Here is a 22,674-nt window from a genome sequence, read left to right as displayed (position 1 = left end):
CTTGAAACTTAAATCCTTATCAATGTCTGGCAGGTAATGCAGAGGGGGCCCCAACATTGGAGGGCAAGTCCCTGCCAGCGTCAGGACTGATGACGGGGTTTATCTCTGCCCCCGATGCCACTCGGCAGCTGCCCGTGTACAGCACGTTCTGTCGAGCAGCCGTCGCTTATCTGCTCCTCACTGATCACAGAGACTGGCGTCCAAACATACAGAGATTTTTCACTTTGGCACAAAAATAAATCACATCTTAACGGCTAATGGGAAAAAATACGTCCAAGTATTCACCAGCCAGCCAGAACATTAAAACCACTGGCTTAAAATAGTGTGAGCCCCGCTTCCAGCAGACAAAGTAACTGATCCCTCCAGGTGTCTGACCTATCCGGCACAAACAGCAGCACATTTCCCCCCCTGTTGATCTGGGAATCTGGGGGCTCAGTGATCGCTTCTTTCATCATACCACCATCCATTTCTGATGCTGACATCAGTGGAAAAAAGTCAGTATATCCAACCGTGACGGGTCTGCAGCTACACAGCCCACAGATAGTGAGCTGCAGCGCTGATTCATTTCTTTCATAGCTGCAATGCTCTATGTGTCCTGACCCTTTTCTATCATTGTTGCGATGTTACGCGTGTTCTGAGTCCTTTCTATCATAGCAGTGATGCTCTGCGTGTCCTGACTTCTTTCTATCATAGCAGTGATGCTTTGCGTGTCCTGACTCCTTTCTATCATAGATGTGATGCTCTGCGTGTCCTGACTCCTTTCTGTCATAGCAGTGATGCTCCGCGTGTTCTGACACCTGTCTATCAGTTGTGATGCTCAGCGTGTTCTGACACGTTTCTATCAGTTGTGATGCTCTGCATGTCCTGACTCCTTTCCATCATAGATGTGATGCTCATGGTGTCCTGACTATTTCTATCATAGCTGTGATGATCTGCATGCCCTGACTCCTTTCTATCATAGCTGTGATGCTCTGCATGTCCCAACACCTTTCTATCATCGCTGCGATGCTCTGCCCCTTTCTATTATAGCTGTGATGATCAGCGTGTCCTGACTCTTTTGTATCATAGCTACAATGTTCTGCATTTCCAGACTCCTTTCTATCATAGCTGCGATGCTCTTTGTGTCCTGACTATTTCTATCATAGCTGTGATGCTCTGCATGCCATGACTCCTTTCTATCATAGCTGTGATGCTCTGCATGTCCCGACACCTTTCTATCATCGCTGCGATGCTCTGCCCCTTTCTATTATAGCTGTGATGAGCAGCGTGTCCTGACTCTTTGGTATCATAGCTACAATGCTCTGCATTTCCAGACTCCTTACTATCATAGCTGCGATGCACTTTGTGTCCTGACTATTTCTATCATAGCTGTGATGCTGTGTATCCTGACCCCTTTCTATCATAGATGTGATGCTCTTTGTGTCCTGACACCTTTCTTTCATAGCAGCAATGCTTTGCATGTCCTAACACCTTTCTATCATAGCTGCAATACTCTTACCCCTTTCTATCACAGCTATGATGCTTTGACTTCTTTCTATTATAGCTGTGATGAGCTGCGTGTCCAGACTCCTTTGTATCATAGCTGTAAAGCTCTGAATGTCCTGACTCCTTTCTATCATAGCTGCAATGCTCTGCTGGCCCGGACCCCTTTCTATAATAGCTACAATGCTCTGCGTATCCTGACACCTTTCGATCTCATAAATGCGATGCTCTGCGTATCCTGACACCTTTCTATCACAGCTGCGCTGCTCTACTTGTTTTGACTCCTTTCTATCATAGCTGCGATGCTCTGCGTGTCCTCACATCTTTGCATCATAGCTGCGATGCTCTTTGTCCTGACACCTTTGCATCATAGCTGTGATGCTCTGTGTGTCCTGACACCTTTCTAGCATAGCTGCGAAGCTCTGCGTGTCCTGACACCTTCCTATCATAGCTGCGCTGCTCTACTTGTTTTGACTCCTCTCTATCATAGCTGCGATGCTCTCCGTGTCCTGACACCTTTGCATCACAGCAGCGATGCTCTGTTTGTCCCGACACCTTTCTAGCATAGCTGCGAAGCTCTGCGTGATCTGACACCTTTCTATCATAGCTGCGATGCTCTGTGTGTCCTGACACCTTTCTAGCATAGCTGCGATGCTCTGTGTGTCCTGACCCCTTTCTATCATAGCTGCGAAGCTTTGCGTGTCCGGACACCTTTCTATCATAGCCGCGATGAGCTTCAATGTGACTGCCTGCCCTGTTGGAAGTATAAACAAGGGGCCACAACCAGAGCTTATTCTTGGGGTGTTGGGGTCCTGCTCATTGCATGTCATCCCACCCCAATATTGCTATTGCTGCGTCACCGATCTTTGTGGGGGCAGCTATGGTTTACACCATCATCTTTCAGTGGTTTCTCTACTGGTAAAATGTGGTAAGAAGTGAATCATCATGGTCACATCTCTATTAATCCCAGAATGAGCTGTGACACACGTGTGAGCCGTGAGAAGGGGGTTGACACCTGCCATCGCTCATCACAGGAACACTGGGGGCTGCCTCCGGGAATCGGCTCCGCTCCTGTGATAACACTAATAATATCTCCTCATCATTGCTGCACTAGGATGTATAGAGAATGTACGCCAGTGGAGCGTGGGGTCTGCAGACCTGTATATAGCATGGAGGTGACGGCTGTACACTGTCCTCTATGTATATAGAATATGACTATGGAGAGGACGCAGCCATCATCCAGAACAATAAAACCACAGCACCAGTCTGGGCCGGGACGTATCTGACAGAAAATCAATAGTCACTTCCGGAGGTTGAGGAAAAATGATGAAAGAGTAAAAAGTTAGGGACTACAACAAGAAGCAGAGTGTGATGTCTGCACAACTGGGTGCACAAGTCTTGTGGGAGGTTCCAGTCATACGGTGGGTCCTCAGTGCATAGTGGGTGGGTTACCGGCATAGGGTGGGGTGATCCCATCTTACGGCGGGTCTTGTTGGTGGTTCCCGGCATACGGCGGGTCTTGTGGGGGATTCCCGGCATATGGCAGGTCTTGTGGGGGTTCCCGGCATACTGCAGGTCCTCAGTGTATGGTGGGTCTTGGGGGCGAGTTCCCGGCCTACAGCGGGTCTTATGGGGGGATTTCTGGCATGTGTCAGGACTCGTGGGTGCTTCCTGGCATACGGTGGGTCTTGTGGGGGTATTTCCCGGCATACAGCGGGTCTTGTGAGGGGTTCTCGGCTTACAGTGAGTCTTGTGGGGGGTTCCCAACACACAGCAAGTCTTGTGGGAGGTTCCCGGCATACGGTGGGTCTTGTGGAGGGGTTACCGAAATAGGTTGGGGTGTTACCGAAATAGATTGGGGTGTTCTCGGTATACGGCACGTCTTGTAGCGGTTAGTGGTATACTTCGGATCTTGTGGGAGTTTCCCGGCATACAGCAGATCTTATGGGGGGGTTTCCGGCATACAGCAGGTCTTGTGCGGGATTCCCAGCTTACGGCGGGTTTTGTGGGGGGACCCCAGCATACGGCGGGTCCTGAGTGTATGGTGGGTCTTTTGGGTGGGTTACCGGCATAGGGTTTTCCCAGAATACAGTGGCTTTTGTGGGGTGTTCCCGGTATGCGTCAGGACTTGTGGGGGCTTCCTGGCATACAGCGGGTCATGGGGGGTTCCCGGCATACAGCGGGTCTTGTGGTGGGGGGTTATCGAAATGGGTAGTGATGTTACCGAAATAGATTGGGGTGTTAGCGAAATTAGTTGGGGTGTTCTTGGTATACGGCACGACTTGTGGTGTTTTTTGGTATACTGCGGGTCTTGTGTGGAGTTCCCAGCATACATCGGATCTTGTGGATGGTTTCTGGCATACGGTGGGTCTTGTGGGGGGTTCCCGGCATTCGGTGGGTCTTGTGGGGGGTTGCCGGCATACGGCAAGTCTTCTGGGGGTTCCCGGCATACAGCGGATCTTGTGGGGGATTCCCGGCATACAGCTGGTCTTGTGGGGGTTCTCGGCATACGGCAGATCTTGTGAGGGGTTCACAGCATACGGTGGGTCTTGTGGGATGTTCTCAGAATATATCGAGTCTCGTGGGGTGTACCCGGTAAATGCCGTGTGAGGAACGACGGAGATGTCCCTCCGCTCCTGGGATGTGCCCCCTCCCTTGGGATTCCACAGGATCGTTGTTTTTCTTCAATTAAACCCATGAACAAGCCCTTTTAAGCTATGTTACTAGCAATTAGCACAAGGGTGTGAGCTCTAGTGCAGCTATAGCTAAACTGGATTCCTTTGTCTAACTCAAGCACCACAGGTCACAGCAAGGCTCTGAGGTATTGAATCTGGAAAATGACTGTAATAACAGAATACAATATCTCTGAGCCTAGCCGAGCACATTCTCGGAACTGACATTGCTGTGCCCGCGCCAGGCAGCCACCTGTAGATCCCTGTGTTATGGAGTTATGAAGCATAGCTACCAGGAATTACATACAGTATGCATATTTGTTCTCCCTGCGCAGATAAAATTCATCAGAATCCAGTGGCACCGCTGCCGTTTCATTCAGAGCTTCGGGTGGAAAGTTATAAGCCTCCACGGTTCTGGACAGAAAATCATACTCTCAGATATGGGCGAAGAGAGGCTGCACAAGCCCAGGGGTGGGCGCAGAGTGTGGGAGGGAGCAGCCTAGGAGATAAGAGGCAGTTCCGCATTTTGAGCTGTTTTCTACTTGCTGGAGGATCCGTTATCTGACGCAGCTAGGAAAGCCCATAACTAAGATTTGGACCTGTGATCCATCAGTGCCTCCCTGTGGTTACATGCTACATAACAACCTATCTATACCCTATCCTTGAACTACACTCCTGTCTGTATACCTGAATATTGTTCTGTAAATATATGCCTGTATATTTCTAATTCGCCTTTCGGCGATTAAATATAAAATTAATCTTGGGCTGCTCTTTTATCTCGATACAAGAATCCCCACTTCTGCACGCTTTGTTTTGTTATTATACGCTACCCGGGTTGGTTTCTGACCTGATATAAGCCTGCTGACAGACGGGGCTTATTTCGAACGAGGAACTGGTGACAGGAGACCATACTGTTTTAATGAGGAACTCTGGCAGTGACGGCTGGGAGGTTTATATATATATATATCCCCAGCCTGGACTGGTGATATATATCCCTCCTTCACTGGGAGTGCCTCGATAACTTGTAAGGTACGAAGATAAGGGAAGCCTTTCCGGTGACTATTTGCCCTTGGAGCAGTTCCCTGACTGACCTGGGGCAAGTAGTGGCGCCAGAGAGCCGATCCCTGCTGGGTTCTTCTTTCCCCTCCCCTGAGGTCAGTTTTCCGCTGATCCACAGCGGAGAGACGATGGATAAAGTATACTGTAGACAGTTCATATACTACAATGTTAAAGACCAGATGTATGTAACAAGGATGCACCTTGGAGAGAATGGTCCAGTGTCACGGACGGACGGCTGCAGCCAGAGGGATAACTCTGCCGTGTGCTCAGCGTCCAGTGTGAACGCGGCCTCTGTGAGTTTATGGCATGAGTCTGGTCTCGCTATGGTGCTGACATCTCTATGCAGCGCTCTCTAGATAAATGTTCACCTTCTCACATTGTGGCGGTGATTCTCAGCGCCAGTGGGCGGCACAACGTTACTGTGCTGAGGACTCAAAAGGAAAGTGACGCAGGTCGGTTATTACGCAGACATTGCTCCCACTCCCTGATGGAAATCATACCTTGATGGGAACATATCCATGAGACACAGCGTCGGGGTCAGCAGCCAGCGGCCGCACGTCGTCATCTAGAAGCTGTGATAACATAAGAGGGGGCGTCACGCACTGACGATATGAGCGTTCCCAGCGCTCCGCGGGTTCCGCAACCCAGATTGCTCATTACCTGCACCCCGGACAATTCCTGCAGCTCCTGCAAAGCCTTCTCTGTGTCTCTGACCAACACTGTAGACATCCCCAGATCACGGGCCGGCTTCAGATTAGCACCGATGTCATCAAGGAAAATGGTCTGAAATAGAAAATGTAACACTGCAGCCAGAGGGGAGAAAATGATAGCAGAGGATCAGTCACATCTCTACAAGCCAGGACTGGCCGAGAATCAGCAGAAACCTGGGGCACCTAACAAAGGAAGCCGCACAACACAGGGTGCACCAGCAGAATAGTGAGTGCAGCTCTGGGGTATAATACAGGAGGTAACTCAGGATCAGTAATGTAATGTATGTACACAGTGACTGCACCAGCAGAATAGTGAGCGCAGCTCTGGGGTATAATACAGGATGTAACTCAGGATCAGTAATGTATGTACACAGTGACTGCACCAGCAGAATAGTGAGTGCAGCTCTGGAGTATAATACAGGATGTAACTCAGGATCAGTAATGTAATGTATGTACACAGTGACTGCACCAGCAGAATAGTGAGTGCAGCTCTGGAGTATAATACAGGATGTAACTCAGGATCAGTAATGTAATGTATGTACACAGTGACTGAACCAGCAGAATAGTGAGTGCAGCACTGGGGTATAATACAGGATGTAACTCAGGATCAGTAATGTAATGTATGTACACAGTGACTGCACCAGCAGAATAGTGAGTGCAGCTCTGGAGAATAATACAGGAGGTAACTCAGGATCAGTAATGTAATGTACATACACAGTGACTGCACCAGCAGAATAGTGAGTGCAGCTCTGGGGTATAATACAGGAGGTAACTCAGGATCAGTAATGTAATGTATGTACACAGTGACTGCACCAGCAGAATAGTGAGTGCAGCTCTGGGGTATAATACAGGAGGTAACTCAGGATCAGTAATGTAATGTATGTACACAGTGACTGCACCAGCAGAATAGTGAGTGCAGCTCTGGGGTATAATTCAGGAGGTAACTCAGGATCAGTTCTGCATTTAGTGAGTAAAGCTTGTATGTACAATATATTCTTTTTGTGGCTGATGGTGGAAGCCATTAAATAAAGTTAGCATAACGGCCAAGTAGAAGCAGTAGATACAAGTTGCAGACAATGACGAGCGTCCAGTGTTATATTGTAATCTGGTGATATCACCGCTCACCTCTTCAGGTTTGGCCTCCATCATCTTCAGTGCATACTCGTATATCCGGGTCTCTGGTTTCCTCATGCCGACGCGGCAGGATTCGATGACCAGGTCAAAGTGGCGGCTCAAGGTAGAGAATATGTCGGCGGTGTGGTGACGGAGGGGACTGTCATCTACCCAGTTGTTGGTGAGGATGCAAGTTTTAAAGCCTGTATGTGGGGAAACATGATGGCACGTGAGACGCTGCGATACAGGAAAGATGAATTAGTAGACACGGAGTCAGACATATCCATGAAGACAGCGTACGGCCACCTGAACATGTGCGAGATCTGGCTGTTTACACCATCCCTGGTGGCCACATTGTTCACCAAGTGATTGCTGCTCTGAGGATGTCATTGCTTAATACCCACCATTATATACAATGTTGTAGCCTGATTCAGTGCAAAACGTGAGATTTCGTGCTTTCACTTCGTCCCACAATCCAGAAGTTCTGCTCCAACTTTTGTTATGAAGTTATTATTTTTCGAGGGATATTAGGGGGTATTCTACGCAGTTTTGATAACGATTACTTAGAAAAATCATCAGTTTGGGGGTAAGAAACATCGCTAATTTTGAAGAATTTGACAGGTGGTCATACCCATTCCTCCCCGGCTCCATACAATACCACAAAAGTTGCAAAATTTTTGCACAAATAGTGTATGTTGCCGGTCTTACCGTGGTTTCTCAGCGTTGTGGCAGCTTTCAGGAATGGCTTGCTGAGTTCACTGGTCTCAAACAAACCATGGACGACCTGGTCCAGAGAGAAGGTCTCGGGTAGGGAGACCCCAGATTCTTCAGCAAATGCCTGACATTCCTTATTCATGTCTGTAACAAACTAATCACACGAGAAATTTTAGGACATCACTTATGGTGACAAAGATCATCAAGTGATCGTGTTTGGCAGCAAAGATCTTCCAGTGATCGACCATGGTGGCAAAAATCATGCAGTGATCGTCTACGGCGGCAAAGATCATCCAGTGATCGTCCACGGCAGCAAAGATCATCCAGTGATCGTCCACGGCAGCAAAGATCATCCAGTGATCGTACACGGAGTCAAAAATCATCCAGTGGGGGGCTTGGCGGGAGGTTGGGCGTTTTGTGGCCAAATCAATGCAGCACTTGGATTGCAGCACTTAAATGATCGACAGCAGCATTTAAGAAGTTAAGCAGAAGAGATCAGAGCCAGCTCCGGGCACTGCTGTTACTAGTAGGAGCCGGCTGTATAACACAGCTGGCACTCAATACATGAAAAGGGCTTAGACCAAGCCTGCTCCATACACCCGCAACTGACAGGTCAATGTCAGGAAGGAGTTAAAAGGTGGTCAGGAAAATAGGAGCTGAGTATCAAGTGCCACCCAAATCCATTATGGCCAAAAAAGCCTCTGGATTGAGCTCAAGAGCAGAATTGTAGAGGATGGGTACCTGGATATAATATCGTTACGAGCCACTGATGTGATCTTGGGAACGTCCTTTGTGGGGTTTTCCATATAAACTCCATAGGGGTCCAATTCATAATTTGCACGTTTTTTTTTTAAGTCACTTTTTTTTTGTCTCGTGTTCTTTGGTGCAGGTTATTTTTTGAGCCCAAAATTCTTCAAAATGATGCAGGTGTAGGAATTTTGTGTAAAATTAAAAATGCTTTTTTTTTTTATTACCTTTTCCCTTTTAAATGTAAAATTATTTAAAATTTTGCACACAACTCTAATATTTGCAAAAACAAGCAAACATGTATTTACTGAAAAAAATTGCGGCTTTTTCAAAAAGACGCAATTAACGAACCAGAAGTGAAAATCTAGAAACTACAGTCACCAATGGTGAACATAAAAACAACAAGGAAAAGGAAGAACAAACAAACAAAAAAAAAAAGACATAATAAAAATAATAAATATATAATAAAATAGACACAAATTAAAATCAGGCTAAAAGCAACAAAGATCAGACAAAAAAGCGCAATTGCAACAATGTATCAGGCCCCATATGTGTGTTTTCCAGCAGAAACAATGGAGCACTCGGCTTCGGCTCACGGACACAATGTCCCTCAGTGTTTCTCCATCTTACCTGGGAGAGTGGTATCTGTCCCCTCTCAGCCTGGGCGAACGATCCATCAGAGCCGTTCTTCACAAACACCTTCACCAGGAATCCTCTGTAGGGAAGAGGACAATACAATCTTAGGCCTCATTCACACGCACAATTTTCTCGTACAAATGCTCTCCGTGGTTTTCATGGATATCACTCGTACCTGTGAAAGTCTATGGGGTCACTCACATATCTTTGACTTTTCGCAGACCGAGTGGTCCATGCAAAATCACGGAGACATGTCTGATTTTGATCAAAATCGGCAATGCAAGTCTACAGGTCTGTGGAAAAAAAAAATTGTATGCCTTTCGAATACAGACCGGCTGTCTCATAGGAGAGAGGGTGAAGAAACACTTTTTTCCCACCACGTACAAGAAAAACTGACACCTCATCAGTGAGAAAATTTGGTGTTAAATTGATGCCTAAGGGCTCCATCCACACCAGCGTGAATATTCCCCCTAAATTTTAATAACCAGCAGAGGGAAAGCCGACAGCTGGGGTCTGATATTTAATGCCTGGGAAGGGGGTAATACCCATGTAGCTACCCAGGCTATTAATATCAGCTCACAACTGTATACTTAGCCTTTACTGAGTATTAAATTGGGGAAACCCTGCAATAAAAAAAGATGTCGTTTCCCCTATAATTAATAACCAGCAAAGACTAGGCAGACAGCTGCAGACTGATAATAATAGGTTAGGAAGGGCCATGGATGTTGACCGCCTACCAGACTAAAAACATCAGCCCTCAGCTGCACCAGAAATGGAGCATCTATAAGATGTGCCAATTCTGGCGCTTAGCCTCTCTCTTACCTCTTGCCCTGGTGTAGTGGAAAGTGGGGTGATAGTACTGGGGTTGATGTCAGCTTTATATTGGCAGCGGACATCAAGCCCAGGGGTTAGTAATTGAGAGGCGTCTATAACACATAACACACCCCCAATACTAACCCCATAGTCATATTGTAAATAAAAAACACCCAGAATAAAGTCCTCTAATTGAAAAAAAGGCACTGACACCTTTATTTAAATAAAAAGCAAAGCTATACTCACCTTTACATCTTATCCACTGAAGCTCATGTCCATTGTAAAAGACAAAAAATATTAAACCATATCCCTCACCTGTCTGATGAGAAGATAATCCAGTGGTCCCACGACAAGTCTAGCTCTGCAACAGCTAGTTGCCATGCTGAACGTTGGCATGATGCGAGCATTCAGCCTGACATCCAGCAGACACTGAGCAGCGTGTGATAGCACAGCATCAGTGTCTTACGGTGACATGAATAAAGTGAATGGGGTTCTTAGTCGATAAACTCCGTTCACCTCACTGACGTCACCGCGAGGGCGTGAGAAAATTATCACGCTAGCAGTGACTTCATTGAGGTGAACTGATCATTGACTATGAACTCCGCTCAACTTTCTCATGACATTGTGAGGCACTGAGGCTGCGTGATTACACTTAGCTCAGTGTCTCTGCTGGATGCCAGGATGAAGGCTCGCATCATGCCAATGTTCAGCATGGCAACTACATGTAGCAGAGCTAGATTTGTCAAGGGACAAATGGATTATCTTCTCGGCGGAGAGGTTAGGAATATGTTTTTTTTATCTTTATTTTACAGGGGACATGGGCATCGGTGGATTATCTTCAAGTCGGACAGGTGAAGGATATGGTTGTTTATTATTTTTTGTCTTTTACAGGGGACATAGGCTTCATCGGATTTGGGGTAAAGGTGAGTATAACCTTGCTTTTTTATTTTTAATGAAAATAAAGTTGTCAGTGTCTTTATATCAATTAAAGGACTTTACTCAGGGTGTTTTTATTTTCAATATGATTATGGGGCTAGTAATGGGGGTATCTTATAAAGGCTGTTCCATTACTAACTCCTGGGCTTGATGTCATGTGACATCACACAGCTGACAACCCCAATACTATTACCCCACTTGCCAATGCACCAGGGCAAGTGGCAAGAGTGGAGGCAAAGTGCCAGAATTGGCGCATCTTATGGATGTATTTCTGGTGTGGCTTAGAGCTGATATTTAAAGTCTGTGGGGGGGACAATATACATGGCCACTTTCTAGCCTATAACTATCAGCCAGCAGCTGTCTGCCTTGCGTTTGCTGGTTATTAATTATAGGTGGGACCCCGTGTCTTTTTTGGGGGTTCCCCCATCTTAATAAGCAGTAAAGGCTAAGTATACAGCTGTGAGCTGAGATTAATAGGCTGGGATGGTCCATGTGTATTACCCCTTCCCAAGAATTAAACATCAGCCCCCGTGAGCAGGCTTTTCCTCAGCTGGTTATTAAAATTTTAGGGGGATCTCACGCCATTTTCTTCTGTAATTTATTAATTAAATACATGTACAGTAAGCTAAACACGCACTGGACTAATTATATATGTCACTCATATTTGTAGCTTTCTATTCTGACTTGTCACGCTGTGATTTTACTGTACATGGCTGATGAAATGTTGGTTTTTCTATGAGAATGGTGCGTAAAAATGATCTGAGTACGGTGCGATTTTTTTTCCGCCACACCCATTGACTTGCATTGGCGAGTCTTGTCTGATATACAAAGACAATTGCTGCCTTTCTCCCTGTGCTGCCCAATGGCCACCTTTCTCCCACCGCTGCCCCCCTGGCTACCTTTCTCCCATTGCCGCCCCCCTGGCTACCTTTCTCCCAGCGCCGCCCCCCTGGCTACCTTTATCTCAGCGCCGCCCCCTTGGCTACCCTTCTCCCAGTGCTGCCCCCCTAGCTAACTTTATCTCAGTGCTACCCCCCTGGCTACCTTTCTCCCAGCGCCGCCCCCTTGGCTACCCTTCTCCCAGCGCCGCCCCCCTGGATATCCTTCTCCCAGCGCCACCCCATTGGCTATTCTTCTCTCAGCGAACCCCCCTGGACTGACGGCTCCAAAAGAGAAACAATGAATGTACACGTTTCTAGAGAACATACGGTATATGAATTGTTTGTCCCCTAAAGTGCAAAATGTCAGAAAGAAGCCTATGAGCACCTTATAACAAACACAACCAACTCTATATCATATAATTCATACACAAGGCGCATACCCTTATAATATACATCAGCGAAAAAAAATATCAAAAAGTAATCTCACATAAATCACAACACATTATATACAGCTGTGGTGTCAACTTTATCTCATCTGAATCACAAGTCATACACATTTCAAAGAAAATAAAATTGCTTTCCTCTTTCTAAACTTACTCCTCTCCAATCTGTCCTGAATGCAGCAGTCAAGATCATATTTCTATCCAGCTGCTACACCAATGCCTCCTCCATCCTGTGCCAGTCATTACAATGGTTACCCATCTGCTACAGAATACAATAAAATAGTAAGACTCTCCACAGTTCTGCACCACCCTATATCTCTTGAATACCCTTATTTATTATAAAGATGGGCGGAGTGTACATTACAATCACATTCTACCTATTGTGTCCCCCCTATTTCCCTATAGATTGTAGCTTGTGAGCAGTCGGACCCTCACTCCTCCTGTAACTGCTGAACTATGTGTTACTTTGTATTGTCTGTACATGTAAGTGCTGCGGAATAAGTTGGTGTTACAGAAATAAAATTATTGTATGCAGAGAATATCCTGTAATCGGAGACCGATGAGCCTCACCTTCCACGTTACTTGGAAATCGATAATACAGAAGCGATTTGGCAACTGCTTTGGGGAAGTAATTCTGTATGTGAAAGTAACGTGTATACTTAATTCTTTATGAAAAGGCGCCGCAGTTCTTCCCCATTTAGACAGGTGACATTATATGAAGAATTTACTTTCTCCTGGGTAAATACACCAGCAATGTAGCTGTGTTAGGCTTTGGTCACTTGATGCTGAATTCCGCTGTTTCAGCTTGACGAAAAACATTGGGATAATTAAGAATTTTGTATTTTTTTTTATTAATGAATGCAGCGGTTGGCATTTATAAAACGTATAAGGCATTGTCTGGTAGTGGATGTAATGGACAACCCCTCTAAGGAAGGTTAACATTGTGATTACAGCAAAAGCCATCAGGTCCTTACAAGTCTTGTGTTCACTCCTCATACATGGATCAAAGGGGCGGCGACCCCCACTCATCACATTAATGACGAACGGCGGCGTTCCTTACACCCCAAACCTTACTCATGTCCCCGGCAAGAGTAAGATTTGGGATGAGGCGCGAGACACTTGTCAGACGCACAAGATTCATTAAGAGATGAGCGCCTCTGAGTCGGGAGCATCTGACTTCATAATCCCCTTAACAAGACCGGCGAGAAAAACACTGCTCATAACGATAGGGGCCAATGTGCTGACAATGTAAATGGATGTTTCTGTAAAGAGACCCTTTAATAGCTTTTTGGGGTCAAATGGCAGCAGCGCAACAAGGACATTTCTATGTGGTGACCACCTCCCTTCATATATGTGACCCCATTCCATCATCCGCAGACTGAATACACAGCCCCATCCCATCTCCCCCACCTCGTATACCCGTCCCATGTCCCCCACCTCATATGCCCGTCCCATGTCCCCCACCTCGTATGCCCGTCCCATGTCCCCCACCTCGTATGCCCGTCCCATCTCCCCCACCTCGTATGCCCATTACATCTCCCCCACCTCGTATGCCCATCCCATTTCCCTCACCTCGAATGCCCTTCCCATCTCCCCCACCTTGCATGCCCATCACATCTCCCCCACCTCGTATGCCCATCCCACCTCGTATGCCCTTCCCATCTTCCCCACCTCATATGCCCATCACATCTCCCCCACCTCGCATGCCCGTTCCATGTCCCCCACCTCGTATGCCCATCACATCTACCCCACCTCGTATGCCCGTCCCATGTCCCCCACCTCGTAAGCTCATTCCATGTCCCCCACCTCGAATGCCCATCCCACCTCGTATGCCCATCCCATCTTCCCCACCTCGTATGCCCGTCACCATCTCCCCCACCTCGTATGCCAGTCACCATCTCCCCCACCTTGTATGCCAGTCCAATCTTGCCCACGTCGTATGCCCATCCCCTCGTAAACCTGTCCCAATCTCCCCCACCTTGTATGCCCGTCCCATGTCCCCCACCTCACATGACCATCCCATGTCCCCCACCTTGTATGCCCATCACATCTCCCCCACCTCGCTGGCCAGTCCCATGTCCCTCACCTCGTATGCCCATCCCATGTCCCCCACCTCATATGCCCTTCACATGTCCCCCACCTCGTATGCCCGTACCATGTACCCCACCTCATATGCCTATCCCCATCTCCCCCACCTCATATGCCTGTCCCATCTCCCTTACTTCATATGCCCATTCCATCTTCACAACCTCGTATGCCCGTCCCATCTTCCACACCTCGCATGCCCATCCCATCTTCCCCACCTCATGTTTCCGTCACCATCTCCCCCACCTCGTATGCTCATCCCCATATCCCCCACCTCATATGCCTGTCCCATCTTCTCCACCTCGTATGCTCATTCCACCTCGTATGCCCGTCACCATTAGGGATGAGCGAGTACTGAAGTATTCGGACTCGCTATACTCGTACCGAGTATACCCTTAATACCCTGGATCCTTCAAAGCGGTCTGGGGGCTGAGGAAAACGCTAAAAAATGTGTAAATGTCAAAAAATGTATGCTGTAAACAAATGTATATAACATGGGGGCACCTGGTCAGGGGCTGCACGATTGTTTTTACACCACTGCTTCACTAGAATGTACAAACACTATTTTAAGTCCTTTGGTTTTTTGCCGGAAGAGCGGGACTCGTACGCCACTTACACAGTGCCAGTCAGAAGTACCGTAAGAGCGAGTGATGATGGATGCAATCTACTGACAGCTAAGTGTGTAAGTGGTGTAAGGAGAGCAATCTGCCCTAGGGGTAGGGGCTGTGTTATGGTTAACGCAGGAAGAAGCCACCCATCATCATCATCATAAGGGATTCACAATTATAAAGCTTGGACTACTGTCCTTGCTGTGCCACTACCCAATGTGTAGGCATAGATATAGTGTCTTCAAAACATTAGCCCTAGGGGCTGTATCATGGTTGATGAAGGAAGCAAGGCAGATCTGAAGGGCCTAACAATTATGATAAAGCCAGGACCTCTAGCATAGAGGTGGCCATGCCCAGTGTCCAGGCATAGCCATAGTGTCTCCAAAAATTAGCCCAAGGGGCTGTAGCATGGTTGATGAAGGAAGCAAGGCAGGTCTGAAGGGCCAAACCATTATGATAAAGCCAGGACAACTAGCATAGAGGTGGCTATGCCTGCCCAGTGTCCAGGCATAGCCTTAGTGTCTCCAAAAATTAGCCCATGGGGGTGTATCATAGTTCATGAAGGAAGCAAGGCAGGTCTGAAGGGCCAAACCATTATGATAAAGCTAGGACCTCTAGCATAGAGATGACCGTGTCCAGTGTCCAGGCATAGCCATAGTGTCTCCAAAAATTAGCCCAAGGGGCTTTATCATGGTTGATGAAGGAAGCAAGGCAGGTCTGAAGGGCCAAACAATTATGATGAAGCTAGGACTACTAGCATAGAGGTGGCTATGCCCAGTGTCCAGGCATAGCCTAAGTGTCTCCAAAAATTAGCCCATGGGGCTGTATCATAGTTCATGAAGGAAGCAAGGCAGGTCTGAAGGGCCAAACCATTATGATGAAGCTAGGACTACTAGCATAGAGGTGGCCGTGCCCAGTGTCCAGGCATAGCCATAGTGTCTCCAAAAATTAGCCCAAGGGGCTGTATCATGGTTGATGAAGGAAGCAAGGCAGGTCTGAAGGGCCAAACAATTATGATGAAGCTAGGACTACTAGCATAGAGGTGGCTGTGCCCAGTGTCCAGGCATAGCAATAGTGTCTCCAAAAATTAGCCCAAGGGGCATGATAGCATGGTTGATGAAGGAAGAAGGGTCTCACTCTCATCACAAGTGCCTCCGATGGGAAATATTAATTAACGTAAGATTGTTTTTATCTTATTGACCATGAGGTACATGTGTCAGAAGCAGGTTTTGAAAACATGTAAAAAGAAGAAAAGGGGCTTGTATGGGAAGGGAATGGGATGGATGTGATCACCAATTTAAAAAAAAAAAACATGTTGGGTGACTTTAGGTTGGGATACTGTCATCTGGTGGGCTTAAATACTGTTGCGAAATCCAGTCCTTGTTAAATTTTATCAGAGTCAGCCTGCCTGCATTCTCTGTAGTCAACCGTGTGCGTGTATCTGTGATGATTGCCCCAGCGGCACTGGAAACACGCTCTGACATCACACTAGCAGCAGGGCAGGCCAGCACCTCCAAGGCATAGGAGAGGTTGGGCCAACTATGCAGCTTGGATACCCAGTAATTAAACGGTACAGAAGCGCCAGGAAGGACGCAGGTATGGTCACTTAGTCATTGACCATCTTGTTCAACTTCTCCCTCCTTGACATTGCTACTGTTCCAGCTAGTCCTTGATGATGAGCCGGTTTATTGAAGATGGCCGAGTTTGTGGACATTTTACCACCACCAATTTTGGACCTGCTTGGCGTATCTCTCCCCATTAATGCATGCTATTGCACAGAGCTGGTATCTCTGCTAGCAGTGGTGTCTGAGGGTGCTGTTGCCATCAAATTATCGACAACGGCCTTCTTGAAGGATTCCATTGTGAAACCCCTTGGTGACTGCAACAGTAGCGAAGGAAATTTGTCCTTGTACCGTGGGTCTAGAAAGGTGGCCAACCAGTATAGGTTGTTATTGAAAATGTGGATTACGCGAGGGTCTTGGCACAGACAGTCAGATATGAAATGTGCCATGTGTGCCAAGCTGCATAGAGGCAAATGTTCTGTGACCCCTGAAGGAGGAACAATACCCATCCTCTCCTCACACTGACTCTCCTCCACCTCCTCCTCTTCAGCCCACCCATGCTGGACAGACATGAAGCTGGGGTTTGGATTCCCCTCTGTAGTATGACGTGTCCCCTCAGTACCACTGAAAAAGAAGTCCTATCCCTCCGCAATTTCCTTAATCCTCTTCATCCCCCAATGTTACCTGATGATAATGACTGGGCTGGGTAGGATCACCCATTGTGAAATCTTGCTCCATACCCAGCTGCTGGGCAATGCGAAGATTACATTTTTTGATTCTGCAGCGATTTTTGCAGCATAGCATAGGGATGATTACGCTGATAATAGCCTGATCACCGCTCACACGCTTGGTGCAGTACTCAAAGTTATCAAGCACCTCACAAATATCAGCGATCCACACCCACTCGACAGTTGTTATGTGTCTTGGCTGAGTCTCAGTGTGATGGGCATGTTTAAGCTGGTATTCAGAAAGTGCCCTCTCCTGCTCACTAACCCTTGCCAACATATGATATGTTGAGTTCCACCGTGTTGGCAGGTCACAAATGAGTCTGTGGTTTGGCAAAATAAATTGCTTTTGAAGCGCTGTAAGACCGGCAACAGCGGTTGAGGAGTGCCGGAAATGGGTGCAAATACGGCGCACCTTCTCAAGTAGGTACGGCAAGTCAGGGTATGTTTTTATAAATTTCTGCACCACCAGGTTCAGCATGTGAGCCATGCATTCCCTATTATTACAGACCCTCTCATCCCTTGGCATCACAGACTTGGCCCTCTCCTGGATCTCATCATACCTAACAGACCGGACATTCAGCGTCTCCCACTCACACACCACCTCCTCACCTCGCCCCCTATCTGTCGGAGTCCCACAAGGTTCAGTCCTAGGGCCCCTGCTGTTCTCTATTTACACCTTTGGCCTGGGACAGCTCATAGAATCTCATGGCTTTCAGTATCATCTTTATGCTGATGACACACAGATCTACATCTCTGGACCAGATATCACCTCCCTACTAACCAGAATCCCTCAATGTCTGTCCACTATTTCATCCTTCTTCTCCACTAGATATCTGAAACTCAACATGGACAAAACAGAATTCATCATCTTTCCCCCATCTCACGTGACCCCCCCTACGAACCTATCAATTACAGTAAATGACTGCCCACTCTCCCCAGTCCCACAAGCTCGCTGCCTCGGAGTAATCCTTGATGCTGATCTCTCCTTCAAACCACATATCCAAACCCTTTCCACTTCCTGCCGACTTCAACTCAAAAATATTTCACGCATCCGTTCATTCCTCACCCAAGAATCTGCAAAAACCCTAGTCCATGCCCTCATCATCTCTCGCCTTGACTACTGCAACCTCATGCTCTGCGGCCTCCCCTCAAACACTCTCGCACCCCTCCAATCTATTCTAAACTCTGCTGCCCGGCTAATCCACCTGTCCCCCCGCTATTCCCCAGCTTCTCCCCTCTGTCAATCCCTTCACTGGCTCCCAATTGCCCAGAGACTCCATTACAAAACCCTAACCATGACATACAAAGCCATCCACAACTTGTCTCCTCCATACATCTGTGACCTCGTCTCCCGGTACTTTCCTGCACGCAACCTCCGATCCTCACAAGATCTCCTTCTCTACTCCCCTCTTATCTCCTCTTCCCACAATCGCATACAAGATTTCTCTCGTGCATCACCCCTACTCTGGAACTCTCTACCACAACATATCAGACTCTCACCTACCATCGAAACCTTCAAAAAGAGCCTGAAGACCCACCTCTTCCGACAAGCCTATAACCTGCAGTAACCACCGATCGACCAAACCGCTGCACGACCAGCTCTACCCTCGCCTACTGTATTATCACCCATCCCTTGAAGATTGTGAGCCCTCGCGGGCAGTGTCCTCTCTCCTCCTGTACCAGTTATGACTTGTATTGTTTAAGATTATTGTACTTGTTTTTATGTATACCCCCCTCACATGTAAAGCGCCATGGAATAAATGGCGCTATAACAATAAATAATAATAATAATAATGCATGGCACAAGGACCAGCTTCCCGAGCTTTAAAGCCGCCATCAGGTTACGCCTATTGTCGCAGACAACCAGACCAGGTTGGAGTTGCAGTGGGGAGAGCCATTGATCGGTCTGTTGTTTTATTCCTTGCCAAAGCTCTGCTGCAGTATGTGGTGTGTCACCTAAGCAGATCAGCTTCAGCAGAGCGTTTTGCCGCTTTGCCGATGCGCTGCTGAACAGCTCCCAACTTGGGAGTGATGTAGAGGGTAATTCAGCATAGGATGACGAGGAGGAGGAGGAAGAGGGGAGACTGAACATATATGATGAGGCGGAAACTCTGATTGAGGTTGGGCCCACTATCCGTGGTGTGGGAAGGATATGTGTTGATGGTCCAGTTTGAGACTTTGTCCCACCCTCCACCAGGTTCAGCGAGTGTGCCGAGACAGAGATGTATCATCCCTGGCCACAAGTACTTGTCCACGTATCTGTTGTAAGATGGACCTTCCCGGTTACGGCATTAGTGAGAGCACGCTTTAGATTGTTTAAGACGTGCTGGTGTAACGCGGGGATGGCACACCGGGAAAAATAGTGCCGGCTGGGAACCGAGTATCGTGGGGCAGCCACGGCCAAAAGATCACGGAATGACTGTGTCCCCACAAGCCTAAACGGCAACATCTCCACGGCTAGCAACTTGGCAATGTGCGCGCTCAGTATTTGTGCTTGTGGTTGCGTGGCTTGGTATTTACACCTCCTTTCATACATCTGGGGCACGGACAATTGGACGCTTTCCTGGGACAAACAAGTGGATGAGCTTGTTGTGTCTGTGCAACCACAGCTTGTGAGCAAGAGGTATGATGATCACCTGCTTCCTGCCCAGCAGATTGGTGAGGCCGTATCACAGGCGACATGGCAGTGGTTTGACCCGCAGTCACAGACACTGATTTGGTACCCTGTTGTTCAGCCCACCGACTAGGGTGCTTGGCTGCCATGTGTTTCCGCATACTGGTGGTGCTTTGGTTGCCTTTGCCCTGGCCTCTGCTCAACGTCCTATGTCAGATGCTACAGATGACATTTGGTTCAGGACTATCGGAAAAAATTTCTAGACAGCAGCTGAACGCACCCTTGCCTTGACTTGGGGCACAGAGGGATTGCTCTTGGCAACATTTGACACACTTCGCACTCTGCTCAAACCAGTAGCCCTTGGGTGTCTTTGTTGGTGCTATGTATCCACCTTCATCCTCTGTGCTGCTGTGCTGGCTATGCGTGCCAACGGCCCAGGTCGGATCGGTGGTCTCATCATCGACCACTTCCATGTCATCCTCCTTCCGTGTTGATATTGGCGACTGGACAGATGGCAACTGTGTGTCATCACCATCAGCCTCCACCTCTTCACCCGGTATATCACGTGGATGAAAGTGGCTTTCTTATGTACGTGGGGTTTCAAATATTTGGTCATCTTCAACAGACGATACCCCCTCACGTTCCTCTTCAATGTCGTGCGGTGAGAGGCCAGAGGCAACGAAAGAAAATGGACCAAACAGATCCTCGGAGTAACCAAGGTTGGGGTCAAATGTTTCCTGTGACTCCTGACCGGGTGATGCACTAGGAACAGGTTGAGAATAGGATGACCCAGTGTTATCTGTATGGACAGTAGACTGTTTTGTCATGGACGATTGGGTGCTGCTAGAACAGTTCTTGGAGGCCTTATCAGCCATCCAAGACAGTATCTGCTCTTGTTCTTCTGGATTCCAGGCCCGTTTATGTTCCAGACCGGGAAATTTCGCTAAGAACCTAGATGCATCAACCTTCTTCGATCTCCCAGACTCTGTGCCTTATTGGGCACCAATGACCCCACGTCCCTTCACAACAGACTTTTTAGGAATTTTGGATTTTTCTGCCATAGTTGCAGATGTTCAGATGCAGATATTTCGGAACAAGGAGCAGTTAGTGCTTTGTGGAAGGTTGCACTACAGCCTAGTACTGCTTTGTGTTTTACACAAAAAATTGCCCAGAGGTTTAAGGTGAGATCACGCACCCCAGACACCACACAAGACAGCGGTGCTGCCACTAAACATTTGCCCTGAGGTTTAAGGCAAGAATACGCAGCCCAGACACCACACAAGACAGCTGTGCTGCCTGTGTGTTAGTTGTGCAGTACCCTGCGTGCGTCCTATTCGATGTGATTATGGGAACACAGCACCGCAACAGCACAAAAAAACTGCCCTGCAGGGGTAAATGTGACCTAAAAAAAAGCTGGGAAAACGGTCACTACTCGCTCCCTGATCTTATACTTTCAGCTCTGAAAAGAACTTTTGGGTTTCACAGAGGATTTTTGGTTGATTTGAACCAAAAAACACAACTCTCCCTAGCAGCTGCTCATTCTCCCTACACTAGCTGTGTTATGCATGCAATGTGCAGAAAATGGCTGCGGCAGGCAGGGCTTAGTGCCAGGCTATGATTGATGACTCATAGGATGCTGGGCGGCTAGCCAATCATAGTAATACCGCCCACAACCAAGAAGGCTGCGGCATTACTGTGATTGGCAACTGCTGGGCAGGAGAACCGATTAGCGAGGCGAGTAGTGAAATACTTGCTATGTTTCGAGTACCGCATTACTCGCAGAGTACCGAATGCCCACGAATATGCTTACTCATCCCTAGTCACCATCTTCCCCACCACGTATGTCCGTCCTATCTTCCCAACCTCGTATGCCCGTCACCATCTCCCCCACCTCGTATGCCCATTCCACCTCGTATGCCCGTCACCATCTCCCCCACCTCGTATGCCCATTCCACCTCGTATGCCCGTCTCCATCTCCCACCTCGTATGCCTGTCCCATCTTCCCCACTATGTATGCCCGTCCCATCCCCCAACCACGTATGCCCGTCACCATCTCCCCCACCTCGTACGCCCGTCCCATCTCCCCCACCTCGTATGCCCGTCCCATCTCCCCCACCACGTATGCCCGTCCCATCTCCCCCACTATGTATGCCCGTCCCATCCCCCCCACGTATGCCCGTCCCATCCCCCCAACCACGTATGCCCGTCACAATCTCCCACCTCGTATGCCCGTCACCATCTCCCCCACCACGTATGTCCGTCCCATCTTCCCCTCCTCGTATGCCCGTCCCATCTTCCCCACCTCGTACGCCCGTCACCATCTCCCCCACCTCGTACGCCCGTCCCATCTTCCCCACCTCGTACGCCCGTCCCATCTTCCCCACCTCGTACGCCCGTGCCATCTCCCCCACCTCGTACGCCCGTTCCATCTTCCCCTCCTCGTACGCCCGTCCCATCTCCCCCACCACGTACGCCCGTCCCATCTTCCCCTCCTCGTATGCCCGTCCCATCTCCCCCACCTCGTATGCCCGTCACCATCTCCTCCACCTCGTATGCCCGTCCCATCTTCCCCTCCTCGTATGCCCGTCACCATCTCCTCCACCTCGTATGCCCGTTCCATCTTCCCCTCCTCGTATGCCCGTCCCATCTCCCCCACCACGTACGCCCGTCCCATCTCCCCCACCACGTATGCCCGTCCCATCTCCCCCACCACGTATGCCCGTCCCATCTCCCCCACCACGTACGCCCGTCCCATCTTCCCCACCTCGTACGCCCGTCCCATCTCCCCCACCTCGTACGCCCGTCCCATCTCCCCCACCTCGTATGCCCGTCCCATCTCCCCCACCACGTACGCCCGTCCCATCTCCCCCA

General features: G+C 48.4%; 1 protein-coding gene across 3 annotated transcripts in view; it reads right to left on the bottom strand.

Annotated features, from left to right (window-relative positions):
* EPHX2 (epoxide hydrolase 2) overlaps nucleotides 1-22,674 on the bottom strand; it is a 95,725-nt gene that overhangs the window by 71,885 nt on the left and 1,166 nt on the right. For all 3 annotated transcript variants that reach the window (XM_073561943.1, XM_073561941.1, XM_073561942.1), the window contains exons 2-6: nucleotides 9,128-9,212; nucleotides 7,745-7,904; nucleotides 7,049-7,239; nucleotides 5,874-5,996; nucleotides 5,714-5,785 (exon numbers count right to left, since the gene is read on the bottom strand). In XM_073561943.1, coding sequence (XP_073418044.1) covers nucleotides 5,714-5,785; nucleotides 5,874-5,996; nucleotides 7,049-7,239; nucleotides 7,745-7,904; nucleotides 9,128-9,212 — 631 coding nt within the window. The remainder of the gene's footprint in view (nucleotides 1-5,713; nucleotides 5,786-5,873; nucleotides 5,997-7,048; nucleotides 7,240-7,744; nucleotides 7,905-9,127; nucleotides 9,213-22,674) is intronic.

The sequence above is a fragment of the Dendrobates tinctorius genome, unplaced genomic scaffold, assembly GCF_039654945.1.
Source record: "Dendrobates tinctorius isolate UK_male_01 unplaced genomic scaffold, ASM3965494v1 ptg000332l, whole genome shotgun sequence".
In the NCBI taxonomy this organism is placed as follows: domain Eukaryota; kingdom Metazoa; phylum Chordata; class Amphibia; order Anura; family Dendrobatidae; genus Dendrobates; species Dendrobates tinctorius.
Note: the sequence above shows the minus strand (reverse complement) of the source record. Positions and strands in the feature narration are given on the sequence as shown.